The sequence below is a fragment of the Protopterus annectens genome, chromosome 3.part1 (genome assembly GCF_019279795.1).
Source record: "Protopterus annectens isolate FY-2018-M chromosome 3.part1, PAN1.0, whole genome shotgun sequence".
In the NCBI taxonomy this organism is placed as follows: domain Eukaryota; kingdom Metazoa; phylum Chordata; order Ceratodontiformes; family Protopteridae; genus Protopterus; species Protopterus annectens.
The window spans coordinates 1,606,266,033-1,606,285,627 of record NC_056732.1 but is presented as its reverse complement, the minus strand read 5'-3'; the positions used below and the strand labels follow the sequence as shown (position 1 = coordinate 1,606,285,627).

General features: G+C 41.2%; 1 protein-coding gene across 2 annotated transcripts in view; it reads left to right on the top strand.

Annotated features, from left to right (window-relative positions):
- The window catches only part of VPS50 (VPS50 subunit of EARP/GARPII complex), a 2,487,651-nt gene that overhangs the window by 1,729,398 nt on the left and 738,658 nt on the right, over nt 1-19,595 (top strand). For both annotated transcript variants that reach the window (XM_044067641.1, XM_044067642.1), the window contains exon 16: nt 224-322. In XM_044067641.1, coding sequence (XP_043923576.1) covers nt 224-322 — 99 coding nt within the window. The remainder of the gene's footprint in view (nt 1-223; nt 323-19,595) is intronic.

The following is a 19,595-nucleotide window of genomic DNA, read 5'->3' as shown; positions in this document are numbered from 1 at the left end:
GACAGACTCAATTTAAATTGACCTTTGACTAACATCTTTTGTCGATGTCTGTTATTAGATTTTGGTGCTGTTTGAGTGGTTGTGGTTGAGAATGTTAATTAGAAAAGCTAGGAGGAATTTCACACGCCAGTTCTCTTGGACCTTCAAACATGTCTTAGCTGTAACTTTTCAAGGTTGAGAGCATGAACTTTTCTAAGCATATTGTTTGCTTTTAATAAATCAGGCTGATGCAAGTTGGGGAGGAGTTCTGTGGCAGTAAATCAGAGGTTCTGCAAGAATCCATCAGAAAGCAAAGCGTGAATTATTTCAAGAACTACCACAGGTAATGGTTACTTGGCAACATCTTTTAAGAGTACATTAAATTATTTTCAGTCTAATTGTATAGTGACCTTTGTTTTATTATTTGTACATGACATTGCAAAACTCACAAGGAGATAAGGTTTTACTTGATGCCATTCAGTGCAGTTTTGTCCATGACTGTTTCCTCCCAATTTTCTGTTTGGATCATCTTTCAAGTGAAATGACTCCGTGTTTTTTTTTTTTAATTTGCACTTTATAGATTTCATGTTGTTGTCATATTGTGATGCAGTGTAAGATCAGATGATGTGTATTAACAATACTGCAACAGTTTGAATTAATAAGTTTGGTTTGTAAAGTCCAATCATTAACTAATGCTCACAAGTATGTGTCTTAATTTTTTGTAATTGTCAGCACTTCCTGAGTGAAAGCATCTGCTGTGCTTTGTGCACAGTAGTCACTCAAGATAATTGCAATTCAACTTTCCGGAGCACACTTTTTGATACTTTTTGCTGATGTCCTTCAGATGTCACTGTTACAGTACTACAAGTGAGATACCTTGCCAAGGGTAGCCATATGTCCAGCTAGCATACCAAAGCCTGAGCCATTTCATGCGCCATACGTTCAATGGATTACCTAAGCCTGAAGGCAGGTAGTGCATAAGGGATTTAAGAATGTGCGACCCTTAGAACTTCTTTGCTACCCGTCCAAACACAGAACTCAGTCTTTGGTCTCTTTGTCAAACATCTCTGAGCCAGTTACCTAGCCATTTGGGCAGAGAAGTACCTTGTTGTGGGTCATATCCTTTCTTTGATTTCAAGGTATTCTTAGGTTTATGTCATCCAGAAAAGGGAAATATAATTGTGGGAGACAGGTTCCACATAAGGAACCTCACGATAAATTTTGTTTTGCCTGGGGTGGTGTGCATAGCCATAGGGAGTGTTTGATTCGTCAGTCTTTCATTCCTCAGACCCTATAGCTATCTGTTTTCTTTGTCATTATGTTTAGAAAACGAGTGTCATAAGCTCCTTGCCCAAGTCACGATGTTGGCTAAGTCTTCCCACTCTGACATCCACTCACAGCAAAAGATGTCTTAGAAAATTAATTTGGAGACTTCAGCTGTCTATCCTCAACTGAACATCTCCATTGAGTCCGATGAAACCTTGGGTTGTCGGGTTCCAACCCCTGCCCCCACTTTTGTGACCCTGTCTGAGGCTGTTATGGAACAAGCAACTCACATGTCCACTGGCAACATCTGTTGCTAACAAGAAGGAGGAACCTAGGCTGCTTATTTCAAAAGGGCTGGGAGATGTTCCTCAGATCTTGTCTGTGAGAAAGTACAGGGCTTCTTGATTGAAGTATGTCAGGGCTCTGAACCACTGAGTTTTTGTGGGCCAATGCCCCTGCTAAAACGAAGCAGAAGATTAAGCATATCTCTCCTTTGTTAATAGACTCTCAAAAGGAATGGCAGGACTTTACACAGAAACTCTTTAAAGGTCTCATGTCTTTGACTTTCCCCTCAAAGTTTTCAGGTGCCTTCTGCTGTTGTAACCTCTCTTTCCTCTACTCCTTTGCAGAGGCATAGGAATTCTTTTTCTGAAGATCAGTAACTAAATTGTGATGAAGAATCTCTGGCCTATTCCTCTCAGATTCATTCTCCTTTGTCTGTGGCTTCGAATGAAGAGCATTCTCTTTCCTCTTAGAGGAACTTTATTTTGTGGTCATTATAGTCAAAATGATGCAGCATTTCAAATGGGAAAGTTGTAAGATGTCTAATGTACAGCAGAGGTACTATGTCTTACTTCAGATGGTGACTCCCAAGCCTTGTGCTGTTCCCCCAAGTTCTGGAAACTCTTCTGGATACTTTTGCTTCTGCTTTTCAGAGTCCTGAGTGTTGACCTCCTGCTCCTAAGAAACTTGATAGGTTTTATATGTTTTCTGATGTTCATACATTTTTTTCTTCTGACTTTCTGTTATTTCTCTTTCTGCAGACAAGCCTACCAAGTTGCTTTTATTTATTTATTTATTTATTTATTATTTTATCTTTGTTAAATGGAAAATCCATAGATGCCTTTTTTCAGTGGAGGCATAGGGAGAAAAGCTCCAATAGTCACACGCATAGTATACAGTATATTTTCATTTTCCACATTGTGTATACTGTTTTTATCTTGGTTAAATGTACATTTTTGCATACATAATTAGATGTAACAGATGATTAATTCTGATCGAACATCATACAGTTTGTGAATATAGGAAGATGAGTAAAATAAGAGATTACCTCTACAATTGTATAAGTTGTAGCAGACAGAAATGCAGAGAAACACAAGGGAAGAAAGATTGACATTTGGGTTGAAATTGGTACGCTGAGAGAGAAAGAGGACTGAGTAGGATTGGGTAGTTAAGAAATATAACCAGTTAAATTGGTAAGCAGTGGTATGATGAGGGAGAATGAGGATTGAATAGGAGTGGGTAGTTAAGAAATATAATCAGTTAAATGAATACAGCAGCAGATGGAATGGAAAGTGTAATAATCACCATATGAGAATTTAGTACAAAACAGCTATCATGTTGTCAGAGGTATTGCAGCTTATATTTTCTTCTGGATGAAAAATTATCCAGTTGTAGAGCAAGAGCCAAGTGCCTTGAGATGCTGTTTTAGAAGACTTTTCAAACATGTTGTTTCTGTAAGCTGTAACAGTAGTGGGATGGGATTCCACAGTTCTGAGGCGCATTAATGGTAGAGTGGGTTTCCAGCAGGGTTTTTTGAGTTACAGCCAGGAGAGATTTGTTATTGAAGTTTAGTGCTCTGTTGTTGCTGTTCATAGGTAGATACTAGGGCCCATACAAGCCTAGCCAAAAATGTACCCTGGCTTTCGCCACCCAAGAAAATTATTTTCCTGTGCCCCTGTCGAGCAGAGCCACAGAAGTGATCCCCGGGGTGAATTTCCCATTTCCCATCCAATCATCAAGATTTTTCTTGAAGAGTGCTAATCAGCAGCTCTATTTGACATAGATAGATAGTCTGTTTCAGAGTATGGGAAGTCTCTGGGACAGGAATCTATCCCTCCAGCATGTTCTGTTTATTGTGGTGACCAGGTTTAGGTCCCTAGAGCATGTAGCTCGGAGGGATTGGGATTTCTTTAAGTGGAGCATGTCCAACAGCTCTGGGTTTGACATAGCTTTGTCTGTTAGGCAGAGATCGCCCCTGAGTAGGCGATATGTGATGGAGTAAAGCTGTAGTTTTTTGAGACGGTCTGCATAGGGCATCTGTTTGAGGCCAGTAATCCTCTTTGTGAGGTATTTTTGTGGTCTTTCCAGTTGTTGTAGATGTCTTGTGAGGTACATACCAAAAAGGGCATTGTACTCTATAATGGGTCTAATGAGTGATGAGTAGAGGGGAACAATGACCTCTTTTTTTCTGGATGAGAATCCTTTTGTGATGAGATGAGCCACGTAGAAGGATTTCCTGACCACTGTGGTGATGTGATTATCAAAGGAGAGACTACTGTCCACCTGTGTCCCAAGGTCTCTTATCCCATTTTTGGCATTAAGTAGACTACCAGCTATGTGGTAGTTCATGGGTACAGAGGTTTTACCAAAGGGGATGACAATACACTTTTTGGCATTGAGCTTCAGGCCATGGCTTTGACACCAGGTATCTGTCTCAGTGAGGCCCTTTTGTAGTTTGTCCACATCGTTAGTAGTTTTGATTATGGCTCCTAGTTTGCAGTCATCTGCAAACTTTGTTAGCCAAAGACCTTCTGTGTTGGCCTGCACTTCAGAGAAGTAGATACCAAACAGGAGAGGACCCAGGACTGAACCCTGTGGTACTCCACTTGTCACTGTTCTGATGTCTGATTTGGAATCCGCTACTTTCACAGTGTGGGTTCTGTCCGTGAGCGAGTTGGCAGCCCATCTTGTGACATAGGGATTTATACCTAGTTTAGTGAGCTTATCTATAATTCCAGAGTGGGTGATGGTGTCGAAAGCCTTGGCGAGATCTAGATAAGCTGTGTGAACCATTTTACTTTCATCTGTGGCTTTGGTGACTGCTTCAAAGAAGTCATTCAGGTTTAGGAGACATAATCTGCCTTTTACAAATCCAAACTGGGTAGGGTCCAGAGTTTGGAGATTACCAATGTCTTTGTTTATGAGTTCCACGATGATACATTCCATGGCCTTGCAGACCAGGCTCGTCAGGCTAATGGGGCGGTAGTTCCCAGGGTCCTTCTTGGCTCCCCCTTTGTGGAGTGGGATAACCATCGCGGTGCGCCATTCAGTGGGTACAAAGCCTGAGATGAGGCTATGATTGAACATGGTACTTAGGTAGGGTGCCAATTCATTCTGTAGTTCGTGTAGAACGCAGCCTGGGATATTGTCAGGTCCCATGGATGCTGTGTTCTTGGCTTTGGAGAGTGTGTTTTTTACGTGTGCAGTCGTGATTATAGGAACTTTGTTCTTCCGGTATAGAGATGGGCCCACTAGGGGGTGAGAGGGGGGTAAAGTTAGCACTGAACCTATCTGCTAGGATGTTGGCAATATCAGTTGGTTCTGTATCTTTAGTGCCACTGTGCTGTAACTCAGAGCAGATCTGAGTGTTCCCATTTATATTCTTGACATAGCTATAGAATGCTTTGTGGTTGTCTTTAGAGTCAATGGCAATTTTGTTTTCGTAACTAGCTTTGGAGGATTTTATGAGGGATCTCAGCTTCTTACTGAGGTTGACCAGGGAGTTCCTCCAGTCATGGGATTTTACTCTTTTTTGCAACAGTTTCTTTCTTATGTTGTAGAGTTTGTTTATGGCAGAGGACCACCAGATTGGCTTCCTTTTTTTGGAGGATAACATCTTGGTTCTATTAGGGATAGCATGATCCATGCACTCGTGTAAGTGCTTATAAAGTGATTTTGTGTAGGATTCGGCAGTCATACCTCTATTGTCCGTCTGCATGGGTGTCATGAAGTTTGCCACTTCTGTCTTAAGAAGTGTGAAGTTGGCTTTGGAGAAGTTTTTTATGATGGTTTCCCTAATTGGGGGTGGGGGTGGGATGTGGATGTCTAGGCTGATTTGCTTGTGGTCGGATCTGTATGGTAGTTGTCCCTCTCTGAAAAGCACATTACTATCTGGCTTGTAAATAGGTTTGTCGGCATTAGTAACTTGAGAGTAGGATAGCTAATTTGGGAGTTTTAGCCAATTTAGGTCCTTTAGGGTTGTGTAGTGGTTGGTTTTATGAGATGAATCTTGCTGTTTTATTATAACATGCATCAAGTTTGGATCTGAGGTTATTGTTAACATTAGTGACAATAAGTGATGCATATAATAAAGATGGGAGCAGGTAGGTTGCTGCTGTGGATTTTTTTGTGAACACTGTAAGATACTGATTTGCTGTTTGTTGGGAGCCTAGGATTTTTGTGTATATTTCTGATATTTTGGAGAATGTGTTGATAGTATTTGAGATTGTCGCCTGTGAGTACTCCAAGTAATTTGGCTTCTGTCATGGTTTCCCGTTTTGTATTGTCAGATGAAAATTGTGTTTTGAGTATTAAATTATTTTGGTATAAAGAAAATTAGTATTTGTTGCATTTAGGAGTAGGTCTGCAATGTCTAACCAAGATTCAACAGATAAGAAAGACACTTGTGATTTCCTGGATGATTTGTAATGTTGGGGGAGAGCAGATGAGGGTTGCATCATCTGCATACTGAACTATGTTTGTTTTTTTTGTTTTTATTGTGGCAGTATGGAGTTTGTTTATAAATATATTAAATTGAAATGGTCCCAGTATAGACCCTTGTAGGACTCCAACTGTGACTGAAAGAAAAAAGGAGAATTCTTGTTTCCATTTTACTGATTGTTGTCTGTGAAGTAGCATTAAAACCAGGTGAGAGATGATCAATTTAGACCTAGGGAGGAGAGTTTGCTGAGTTTTTAATGGGAGACTGTGTCAAAGGTCTTTGACAAATCCAAGAAGAGTGCTGATACTAGGTTGCCATTATTTCTGTTCTGGTTGATAGTACTGTTAAAGCTAATAAGAGCAGTAGTAATTGTGCTATGAATGCAGTGGAACTTGTGTTATGGAGACAACATTGTTTTGAGTAAGCTATTTGAGAAGCTGAAAATGGTTACATTTTTCTACGATTTTTGATACTGGTGGTAGTATAGCTGTGGGTCTGTAATTGTATAGGTCAGTTGAATTTCTAACTTTGTGGAGTGGAATTAAAGATTTCTATGGATTTCTGATGGCTTTTTCCCCTAAGGTCTTGCCTACTGTTAAAGATAGCAGAGATCTGGATATATATGGCAAGAAGATGTATACTTTTGCTACTTTGGCCTTTAGGGTTATTAACTTTCAGACTCATATGTCAAGGTGTATATGTGATCTCTTCTCTCTGAACTTGTGGATGTCTTAACTGATATGCCTGATTCTTGACAACAAGTCTGCTACCTTATCCTTGCTTAGTTCAGTTTCTCAGGTAGACAGGCACTTTATCAAATGCAGTTATGCTGCTAATCCTTTTTGTAGGGCAGCTGCATCTGTGTTGGATATTAGTAGGTATTCTTGGCTTGCACTTCAGTCCTTTCCTAAGGGTGTCAAAGATAAGCTTTTAGATTCCCCTCTGGATACTCAGAATCTGTTTGGTTCTGTTGCTGGAGTCCTATTTAACGTTTTACAGCACAAGGGCAAAGTGATGCAAGACTTGAAACAAATTTTCCTTTCCACTGTTCTTAAGTTTCAGAGGAAATATCCTTCCAAACCAAGTCCTTTTCTCAGGAGGCAAAAAAAAAAAAACTCAAAAGTGTAACCATCCCAGTAAAGGTAGAGTTCCAGAAAAGACAGAGCATGATTCTGTGAGTCAGAAACCTTCCTTTCATTAAAAAAAACAAAACAAAACAAAAAAAAAGCACCTCCCAGTGGCAAGATTTCGATTTCTCAAAGACTGTCTCCGTCCTTTCCAGTTTGGGAACAGCTTACCTCAGACAAGTGAGTTCTTTCCATTACTTTGATTTCTGCTTAAATTTAATAATTTAAACTGCATTTACTATTGTAGGTTTCACACTCAAGTGCAATAGCCTTTTCTGTGCATATTGACTGTTAAATTGCATTTTTTGTTTAATTTTACAAAAAAAAAAAAAAAAAATACTATCTGTTTTGCTTGTTTCCCACCTTTTCCTATACTAGAATCGTCCAGATCCCAGATTTGCTTTTTTCAGGACTTTATTTTGTGTTTCTGAGTTGTCCAGTCCTTGCTGTGTACAGGGAAGTCTTTCTGCTTATCAGTGGCAGTGGTAAGCATTGAGCAGCCTATCTGCCACAAGATGAGTGGTTTCCAGCTCTGAAATTGTACCTTATTGGCTGTTTTGGGCTGATTTCTATCCCTTTCAACTTTCTAGCGCTGCTTAGCTAGGGTTAAATTATTCCTGGCACCATAAAGTCAGCAAGTGCTCTTCAATTTTTCCCTTAGAATTAGCCAGTTTTCTAGTTTTTAGCACTTACATCTGCTTCTTCGAGCTCAACACTTGTTCAGAACTTGTTGTAAGCACTAAATAAGCTACAAATTACTACAGCACTCAACCTTCCTCATTTGCCTAGAGGAAAATGTTTTTTGTACTTACTTTCCTCAATTGTGTAGAAGAAAATAGATTTTTAGTACCTGTTCAAGCATGTCCAAGGGGTCAGCTCCCGGTGTTTTCTCCTATCTACCTGATGAAACTGGACATCTTGGGGCAATGTAGCATTTGCCTCCTGTACACAGACAACACTCTCCTCCTACCACCCAAGACTACAACCTGTGACAGATGCACTTATATAGCCAAACTGGAGGCAAATCTCTCTCCAACCAAAACTGGACTGACAGTCAAGAGGAGAAGGTAAACACTTGCACCACACCACACTCATCACATAGTCCCACTAAATCTACATCACCAAAACCCACACATAGAAACACAAAAACATTCGTGGAGGCTTTCAATAATAATCTGCCCAAGCAACAGAGACCTCCAAAGCAGAAACTCAAGCAACCTCCACCTCCAACAGAACCCAAATGACACATGGCCCACAAACTCAGTATGCCACTCAAACCACAGCCCTTAAGGCAAAACAGCATACCCATCACACTAGTCATAGGTGACTCTATAGTCAGGCACACTGATGTCTCGCTCACCAGACTAAACAAGGAGAAGGTTACTGTCAGCTGCCTGTCGGGTGCCAGGATCTGCCACATAATGCATGCACTCAGATCACTCCACAACAAGTACAAATATGACTCTGTCATTGTCCATGTTGGTGTGAACGACCTGAGACATACCTCCCTGGACTACATGTAAACAGATATGGAAGAGCTCTCCAATCTTGTAGCCCAGGTAGGTATGACCCTAGTCCTGAGTAGCATCCTGCCATCGACCAGAATGATACCACAGTACAAGGAGAAAATGATTGACTTCAACAATTGGCTACGCTTCTGGTGTCATTCTAAGGGGATCCAGCATCCATCTGCCTGCCTGGTTTGACATGGTCATCAGACCACTATGCTTTGCCAGAGATGGCCTGCACCTGTCGCCCCTGGGATTCTGGATACTGGCTAAGGCTCTTGCCGCCCCTATAGTGCCTTTTTTAGGCAAGGTTCAAATGACAGATTCATCATCGTAACAGGTACAGGCAAGCAAAAACTGAAGGTAATGCTACTCAGTGCTAGAAGTCTAAACCTCAAAATGTACTCACTGGAGGCACTCCTTAAAATGGAGAACATCGATATCTGTGCAGTGACTGAGACCTAGTTCAAGGCTCCAGAGAGAACCCCTGCATTACCAGGCTATAATTCATACCACACCTTTTGGCCATCTAACCTGGACCACAACACTAAAGGCAGAGTTGTGTCCATATTCATTAACGATATCCACATCTCCAGGCTAGTTGCTCAGCATAATGCATCCGAGATTATCCAAGTGCAGCTAACTCTGGGCAAAACTGCAGTCCAAATTGTAGCTTGCTACAGATGCCCCACCATTCCCCAGGATTCCCACTTCTCTTTTCTTGATATAATGGAAAATATTAGGGTTCAACCAAGCATCCTAATAATGGGCAATTTCAACTATCCCACCATTAACTGGGAAAACTACTCATGTACCAACTCCTTTGTTCAATGTTTTCTGGAATTCATAAATTCCAGTGCCCTGGATCAACTTATCCACAACCCCACCAGGGCCAACAATATCCTAGTCATTACCAACATGAGCGAACAGTGTTCCACACCTGAGGTCAACTCCTCGTTGGTCAGATCCAACCATAAGCTAATCACCCTAGATATCTACATCCCACCCCCACCCTCCATTAAGGAAACCACCGTAAAAAATTTATCCAAAGCCAGCTTCATGCTTTTTATGACAAAAGTGGCAAACTTCCCGACACCCATGCAGACAGACAATACAGTTGTGACTGCCAAATCCTACACAAATTCACTCTATAAGCACTTACACGAGTGCATGGATCGTGCTATCTCTAACAGAACCAAGATGCTATTTTCCAAAAAAGGAAGCCAATCTGGTGGTCCCCTGGCATAGACAAACTGTACAACAGAAGCAAGAAATTGTTGCAAAAGAGAGTAAAATCCCATGATTGGAGGAGCTCCCTGGTCAGCCTCAGTAAGAAGCTGAGATCCCTCATAAAATACTCCAAAGCTAGTTACGAAAACAAAAATCACCACTGATTCTAAGGACAACCACAAAGCATTCTATAGCTATGTCAAGAATCTCAATGGCAACACCCAAATCTGCTCTGAGTTACAGCACAATGGCACGAAATTTACAGAACCAACTGATATTGCCAGTATCCTGGCAGATAGGTTCAGTGCTAACATTACCCCCCTCTCACCCTTTAAAGGGCCCATATGTATACCAGAAGAATGCAGAGTCCCTGTAATCACAACTGCGCACGTAAAAAAACGCACTCTCTAAAGCCAAGAACACAGCATCCATGGGACCAGACAACATCCCAGGCTGCGTTTTGCATGAACTTTAGAACGAACTGGCTCCCCACCTAAGTACCATGTTCAATCATAGTCTCACTTCAGGCTTTGTGCCCACTGAATGGTGCACATCAACAGTGATCCCACTCCACAAAGGGGGAGCCACCACAGACCCTGGGAACTATCGTCCTATTAGCCTGATGAGCCTGGTCTGCATGGCCATGGAACGTATCATCATGGAACTTATAAACAAAGACATTGGTAACCTCCAAACTCTGGACCCCATCCAGTATGGGTTTGTAAAAGGCAGATCATGTCTCCTAAACCTGATAGATTTCTTTGAAGCAGTCATCAAAGCTGTAGACGAGGGTAAGGTGGTTCGCACAGCCTATCTTGACCTCGCCAAGGCTTTCAACACCATCCTCCATTCTGGAATTATAGATAAACTCACTAAACTAGGTATAAATCCCTACATCACAAGATGAGTTGCCAACTGGCTCACTGATAGAACCCACTCTGTGAAAGTTGCAGACTCCAAATCTGACTTCAAACCAGTAGCAAGTGGAGTACCACAGGGTTCAGTCCTGGGTCTTCTCCTGTTTGGTATCTACTTCTCCGAAGTACAGGCTAACACAGAAGGTCTCTGGCTAATGAAGTTCGCAGATGACTGCAAACTAGGAGCCATAATCGAATCCCCAAACGATGTGGACATCCTACAAAGGGGCCTCACTGAGACAGATGCCTGGTGTCAAAGCCATGGCCTCAAGCTCAATGTCAAATAGTGCATTGCCATCCCTTTTGGTAAAAACTCTGTACCCATGAACTACCACATAGGTGGCAGTCTGCTTAACACCGAAAGTGTGATAAGAGGCCTTGGAACCAGGTGGACATTAGCCTCTCCTTTGATAATCACATTACCACAGTGGTCAGGAAATCCTTCTACGTGGCACACCTCATCACAAAAGGGTTCTCATCCAGAAAAAAAGAGGCCATTTTCCCCTTTACTCGTCACTCATTAGACCCATTATAGAGTACAACACCCCATTTGGTATGTACCTCACAAGACATCTACAACTGAAAAGGCCACAGAAGTGCCTCACTAAGAGGATTATTGGCCTCAAACAGATGCCCTACGCTGACCGTCTGAAAAAACTCCAGCTTTACTCTGTTGCATATCGCCTGCTCCGAGGTGATCTCTGCCTAACATACAAAGCTATGTCCAACCCAGAGTTGTTGGACATGCTCCACCTAAAGAAAGCTCAATCCCTCCGAGCTACACACACTAGGGACCTAAACCTTGTCACCACAATAAATAGAACATGCTGGAGGGGATAGATTCCTGTCCCAGAAACTTCCCATACTCTGGAACAACCTACCTATCTATATCAAATAAAGCTCCTCGTTAGCACTCTTCAAGAAAAATCTTGATGAGTGGATGGGAAATAGAAATTCACCCCAGGGATCAGTTCTGTGGCTCTGCTCGACAGGGGCACAGGAAAATAATTTTCTTGGGTAGCAAAAGCCAGGGAACCGTTTTGGCTAGGCTTAATTAGGCCCTTGGGCCAATAGCCTAGTACCTACCTATGAACCTATAAAAAAAGGGATACAGGATGTGATGGCTCTTCCCCTTTTGTCTGTATTACTCAACCTCCTCCAAACCAGTTATCTTTGTTTGTTCCACTACTTCAATGTTTTTGAATTAAGGCACTGTTCAGACAGGTCCTCCCTCCCAAGTAGGCAGGGCTTTCTGTTACCAGATGTTTCTGGTCCCCAGAAAAGATGGTTCCTACAGACCTATCTTAAATCTTTCTTTTTTCATCACCTTCCTGCTGGTCCCTGGTTTCAAGATGTAACATAGACCTTGTTTCCCATGGTACTCCCTCAAGCCTTTGTGGTCTCCCTGGATATGAAGGATGCATATCTTCACATTCCTATACATCCTGTTTTCAGGATGTTTTTGAGATACTGTGCATCTTCCTCTCATTTTCAGTTCTTCTTCACCCTTTGGTCTTTCTGCATCCCTGAAGGTATTTATCAAGTGCATTGCTCAGTAGAGTAGCTAGGGTTGAACGGGAATGGCAACTGCCCTGACTGCACAGTGTTAAGTGGGGCATGATTAGCCCGATCCTGAGCTTTAATGCACCAATATTGCATTTGTGGTCAGATCTGAACAATGTAATGCTCTGTGTGTGGTCTAAACTGTAGCAACTGCCTGTTACAGTTGTAGTAAGCAGTTTGCTATGGTTTATAATATAAAGAAATCGGAGGCAGGGCACAGAAACAGGAACTGAATGACTTGGGGGTGGGTGCATCTGCCCACCTGATTGATTTTTTTTTTTTTTGTTGTTCTTCAGTTGAAGAGATGAGGGGGTGGGGTTGGTTCATGGTACCAGCACTGAGCACTGGTTGAGCATGCTCTGCTTCTGGTCTAGCTCCTCTTATAGCTGTTTACAGGCTTTACAGCATTCTCATATTCTTTTATCTGAATGACCTTTTGATTCAAGCTCCTTCTTCACTTGTTCTTCAGAAGGACTTGGAGTTCACTATGCATCTACTTTGCAGACTTGGGTTCACTCTAAGCCTAAAGAAATCAGTTCTGACACCCTCTCAAGATCAGATTTTCTTGGATTGCAAAATTCACATTCTTTCTATGACAGCTTTCTTTCCTACGGCCACGGTTCTATCTCTGAGATTCTTCATTCAGAGCCTTCTTCTGTTTAAAATGACCTTGGCAGGCGAGATTTTGAGGGCTCATGGGTTCATGGCCTCCACTTTTCCCATGATTCCATTTTCTAGACTCTATATAAGTAAGTTGCAGTTGTATTTAGGGCCATTTGACTTCAACATTCCCATCTATTAGACTTCAGATTCCTCTCTTGCCTTACCTAAGGAAGGAGTGCAAAGTAGAAGGCTTTCCTTACTACTGTGGACACCTGATGATCAAAATTAAGGCTGCTATCAACTTGTGTTCCTAAATCTCTCACCACTGCATTTGAACTTAGGGGGATATTATTAACGTTGTAATTAGCAGGGGTTTCTCCTTTGCCGAAGGGGATTATGATGCATTTTTTTGCATTTAGTTGAAGTCCGTGGCTTTAACACCAATAATTTGTCTGTGTAAGCCCATTTTGTAGTATCTTGACAGCTTTGGGGGATTCGGTGATTGCACCCAGTTTGCAGTCATCAGCAAACCTGGTAAGCCATAGGCCATCTGTTTTCACCTGGACTTCCGAAAAATAAATACTAAATGGTAGGGGGCCTAACACATATCCCTGTGGAACACCACTGGTAACAAGTCTGCTAGCAGCATCGGCATCCTCAGTTTTGACTTTGTGTGTGTTCTGTCTGTAAGCCAGCTGGCAATACATCTAGTGACATAACGGTTAATCCCCAGCTGGGGATGTCTGAGTGAGGGATTGTGTCAAAGGCCTTGGCTAAGTCAAGATAGGCAATATGAACTGTTTTGTTGTCATCCAGGGCCCTGGTGACATTCTCGAAGAATCCACCAGGTTTATCAGGCAAGATCTGCCCTAAATGAAGCCAAACTGGGTCGGGTCGAGAGTTTGAAGGTCAGCTATATATAATTGTTGATGACATACATGATGATTCTCTTCATGGTCTTGCAGGTAAGATTGTTTAGGCTTATGGTTCAGTAGTTCTCGCTGTTGGTTGAGGGACCCCCTTTGTGCAGGTGGATTATGGTTGCTGTTTTCAACTCAGCTGGAACAAAGCCATTGCTTAGACTGAGATCAAAGAGCATGCTCAGTGGTTCTGTTAACTCATGTTTTAGACAATTTAATAGGCAGCTTGGGATGTTGTCCAGTCCCACAGAGGCTGTGCTTTTTGCCTTGGAGAGTGCATGTATGACTTGCTGTGTGGAGATATTAGGCAGAGGACTGGTGACAGTTATGTTATTGGATATGATTGATGGGGACGGGGGGGTGAAATTTTCACCAAACCTGTTCACTAACAGGTTGGCAATGTACTCAGGTTCAGTATAAGTGGTATCATCCACAGCTAGTTCGGCACAAAGCTGACCATGACCTTCTCCTTATCCAGTCTAGTGTGGGGGACATCTGTGTGTTTCACTATGGTGTCTGCTATGACCAAGACATTTGGTTTAGATACGTTTTGCCTTAAGAGCTTATTGGGTGAGACACTGATGCATGTGTTATGTGTAGTGGGTGCTGTTGGGACCGTATTGTGTGTAGAAGGTTTACACTTGGCAGGTCTTTGCTCTTTTGAGTATGTGAGTACCTCCGTGTATGTGTGGGAGGTGCAGTGTGGGTGCTGACAACCTGCTTGTTATTTGGTGTTTTGTTACGTAAGAGAGCGTTGATTCCAGATTCATAGTATAGATACATCTCTCACATATTGTATTTGCATGTTTTAGGAGTAGTAGATTGTCTTTATACATGTCACAATTGCTACATTGCCTCAGGGTGCCCATATCAATCAGGCTGGCTGCAGAAATGGTGGGAAACTGACTTTCCATTATGCCAGGTGTATTCTGTAATAAGTAGTGGAGTGTGGGCTCGATGAACTAAGTTCTGTTGTAGAACTAGTAAAATCAGCTAATCGGTGGGAGGTTTAGGGATAGAAAAGTGCACTGGCGCCTCAAAAAGTGCAGCTGGGTTGGTCTCTGGGCAGCAGTGTGCAGGGTTCTGTAGCAGTTATCTAGGGAAAATTTGACTTTTTAAGTGCTTATGTCTGTACATGACAGTACTAACCCCCATTGCATGGTATGCAGCTATGTACAAAGGCTGTGTTTAAATATCAGCTAAGTAAAACAGTACCAAACAATCCAACCAATAGGAAAACCCAAGACTGAGCCTTGTTCCAAAAATCTCCAACTCAGAAGGGTCCTTGACTACACTCTTCTGCCAGAAGGGTGCTGGAGGGCCCTCTAAATGTAAGATGGCTGGCTTTAGTGCTCAGAAAATTCCAAACAATCTAGATTCATCAAGTTGGAGTCTAGTCTATGCTATAAATTGTTCAAATACTGTTAATAGGCAGTGCGGAAAACACAGTCACAAACAATAAAAACAGTTTAAAGTAGGCAGAAAACAGTGACAAACAGTTTAAAAGTGCAAACAGAATTATAAAAATACTTACTTTTCAGTAGAATTCACAGGATGCCTTGGATTTTGTTCAGATTGACTTCAGATCAGTGACTAAGGAGGCCAAACTCTGAGCAGCTCTGGTAATCGTACTTTTGAGTTTCAGACTTCGTATTCTTCTGACTCTATTATTCTTCCAACTTTCTAAGCTTACACGAGCAATATTTAAAATTTGCCCCCCCCCCCCAATATTTTTGTCTTTTCCAGATTTCTTGCATTAAGAGATTGAAGCAGCAACTTGGTCTTCTGTTAATACTTTATTAGCACTATAAGTTAGATATGCTTTCTGGGGCCAGGATGGGTTTTACCAGATCCATCCTCCAAGGTATTTTGAACAGTTCTTCAGTTTCTCCTCCTCTCTCTGTCTCTCTCTTCGGTAGCTTAGGAACTCTCCCACTTGTAAGGAATAATGCAAGATGGTCTTGGAAAGGACATAGTACAGTTGTGTAATAACTTGCCATAACAGTAGATGTCTGACTGATCACTGTTGAACTATTCTATCCCTCCCTTCTCCTACCTTTTTGTTGCTTTGCTTTTTCTTCTGGCCATGGTGGGAGGTCTGTTCTTTTCCTGTTCTTTTGATGGACATGTTGATATGTATATATAGTTACTTCTCCTTCTGTTCCATTTTTTCTCCTAAGGCAGATAATTTCTGAGGTTCTTCTATTCATCTGCCACTTGTGTACCTTCCACCTGTGGGCTTGGGTCATACTTTGGATGAACAGCGGGTGGAAGGGCCCAGGCTTTGGAATGCTAGCCCAACATATGTTTGCCCTTGGGTTGGATATTCCACTTGCATACCTCTCCATCGTACCGAATTGCTCAGTATTTAATAGTTTTGAGGGCAAAACATTGGGTTGCCACAAATGGCCCCCTTAATTCCCCGATTTGCTTTCCTTTGTTTTTTTTTTTTGTGCCATCGCCGACGTGTGGGGGGCATGTGCGATGACATTCTTGCCTTGCATTCATTTTGTCTTGGCTTGGCTGTAACTCCATTTTGAGTGCAGTGATTCAGATTGAAACAGTACTTGTTTTTTTTTTTTTTTATTGTCGTGTACTTTTTTATTTTAATGAAGCTGCATGTATTTATTTCTGATTCCTCAAAGAGTTGGTGGTTGTATTATCTTGTATTTCTTCCTCAGTCCACAGCTCAGACTAAGTTTAATTGCGTAAGTTAATAGTTAAGTATAAGTAGTAGTTCACCATTCACCAGCCCAGTGGCAGCCAGGAGTGGGACGACAACTCGACTCAGCACACAAAGTAGGTAATTGATAACACTTTTCAAAAACTGCATCCCTTTTAACTTTATTTGGATAGAATTTAGTGCAAAACTATAACAAACCTAGTCATGCTGCAAACATTGAAAAACAGTTTCTAAAGAAATTTCTTCAGCTGCAGAAATTTTAGTAACCTGTATCATTTAGTTTTGGAGTGTAAAGTAAGCTGTAGGTAAGTGATGCCGATGTTATGTATTTAAATTTATCTCCTTGGATGTTGATATGGTATAGATACTCTGTAGGTGCTGTGTAGATGTAATGAAAGATTTCATGTCTTATCTGCTATGTGGAAAAAGTCACAATTAAATCTAGTTGTTTAAATTCACAATTATTATTTAATTATTAAATAATTATTTAGTTGCTTGCTGAACTGAAACTAAATGTTTTAGTAAATATGAATGCTATTTGGGGAGAATATAAAAGTCCCTAACCGAATTTGCAAAATACCTTTTATTTTTCTATTTTTTTTATGGTCAGACAGGTTAAGCACTTGAAAGCATTTACAGTTCCATGTTCGGTTATAATTTCTAGTAGCCGTTAATGTGGACGAAGAATAATTGGAACTCTGATTTTTTTGTTTGCATTTAGCAATGTCATAACTTATTTTGTGCAACATATATCAATTTGTTTTTAAATATTAAAAAAGGCAGTTGATGAGTATAGACTTTGTAAAACACACTTTTGGGAAAAGTTAACTTATTTTCTACCTTATGTATTTTTCCCGGGTTCCGGCGTGTAGCTCGCAAGACATTTCCCTGCGAGCTACATCGCCGATACCAAATGGCTGCAGCAACAATTTGCTGTAGAGCAATACGGCTGAATAGCATAGCCGCTGCTGCTGTAACCTATGCACAGAAATATTTATACTGGTGGCGATCCATACAGAGAGCTGCCCAGCTGTATTCTAGCAGGGACGGCCGCACTAGATGTGTACCACATTCCGTATTCTCATGTAAGTAATGCATTTATTTTATTATTTATTTATTTTATAAATAATGTGTGTGTGTGTGTGTGTGTGTATGGGATCCTAACAACTCCTCAGATCACTAAATCTTGATTAGGAAATGATTGAAATGTAACTATCAAAATAAAATTGATCCTAAAAAGGTTAAAAAAAAAAAACACAACAAATATTTTTTAAGGTGTGGCAAGCACTTCTTCACCTGCTATCCTGCCAATTATATATACCAATTCCCAGATCACAGTACAGGGAGAAAGCACATATTCCCCAATGTTCACTGTACTGAGGATCATGACAAAAAGTTGGTATGTTCAATCTGCTTATTTTGATGAACTATACTGGTTTTTCATCCTTCAAGGGTAAGCTACATTGATGAAACATTTTGCATTCACACACACACACACACACACATATATATATATATATATATATATATATATATATATATATATATATATATATATATACACACACATATATACTACAATGGGAGAACATTTGTGTGAAGCAAGCAGGTCTGGACTGAATAATAAGGTTGGTGAAGAAATTTCAAAGGATGATAGATGAAGGTCCAGGACTATAGGTGGTTAAGAAACTGGATGAGAATGTTTTTGTTTTTTTTTCCCCAGAGGACGTTGGCTAATCAGGGTGGCTGCCAAAAGCAGGATGGGTTAGAGGTCTAGCAGTATTATGCTATAGTAGGCTTTGTCTGATTAAACTATGAATGGTCTTGTGCTGCAGTTAGCTACTGGTCAAAAGTATTACTACAAAGAAAGACACTGTCCAGGAGGGTGCTGCATTTAAAAGTTGGTATCCCCAAGTCACACAATTACATTGGAGTGGGTGGGGTTACATAATTATGTATGCAGATTTTATGTTAATTAGCATACCAATTTTTGGCCAGTTGTACCTACTTTTCATGTGTCTTTGTCCAGATTTTTGATGATACCAGGTTGAGAGATATATCCACTTGAAAGAAGTACTGCAGCAGTGATCAGTCGAACATTTACTGTTAAGATGTCCTGACTGAAATCACTGTTGTAGTATTCCAACCAGATGGGTTTTTGCTGCTGATATCTGTACAGGATACCAAACCCTAAACCTCCCAAGTGTCATATGCCTGACATGTATGACTTTTGCCCATGAGCATAGTGGTACAAAAGCAGATGTAGGAGTGTGAATCCTCAGACTACTCACCTGTCTGTCTGATCTTTGCTTGGCCATTTGTACCGTAAGCCTTCTCGGATTCAGATAAGTGCTCCATTAGGGAACCTTCCTTTTTTTTTATGGTGTTTTCGTTGACTTTGTTAGATGTCAGCTAGTAGGGGAAGGTGTGAGAGAGGTCAGCAGATACCCTTCAAAGACATCCATTCCCAGTTCCTTTTCTGGTTAGGCACAGAAAATGACTACAAATCATTTTCCATACACCAGTCTTTCATACCCAAAACATTGCGCTCATGTTTATCATCCTTTAGTACATTTTTGGACACCCAATGTCTAAAGCAATTGGCACAGTCTAAGATGTGGATCCCTCCACACCAGAGATGTTGTTTGCTCCTAAGAAAAAGTTCAAAAGGCTAGGCCTGAGAACCAGTATGCACAGTCTGATTCTGACATACCAGCTGAGGTTAGAGAATCCTCAGGTATGTCTAACTCTACCCCAGATGCCCTCTACATTGACCTGCTACAGTGGAGAAGGGGGAACCAAAATTGTTACTTCAGAAGAGCTGGAGGGAGTCCCTCATATTCTAGTATGGGAAGAAATTCCATGATCACTGGGTCATAGCCCCCATGCTTGGTTCAGGTGAACATCACTCCTAAGGAAATATGCCGGAAAACCAAGCATGTTTCTTCTCCCCTCCTTTTAGGGAGAAGGAGAGGATGGACTTAATTCAGGGTTTGTTCAAGGCCATTATATCTGTTAGGCCTCCTGCCTTCTCAGCTCCTCCACCCACTCCACAGATGACTATTGTGAAATCTTC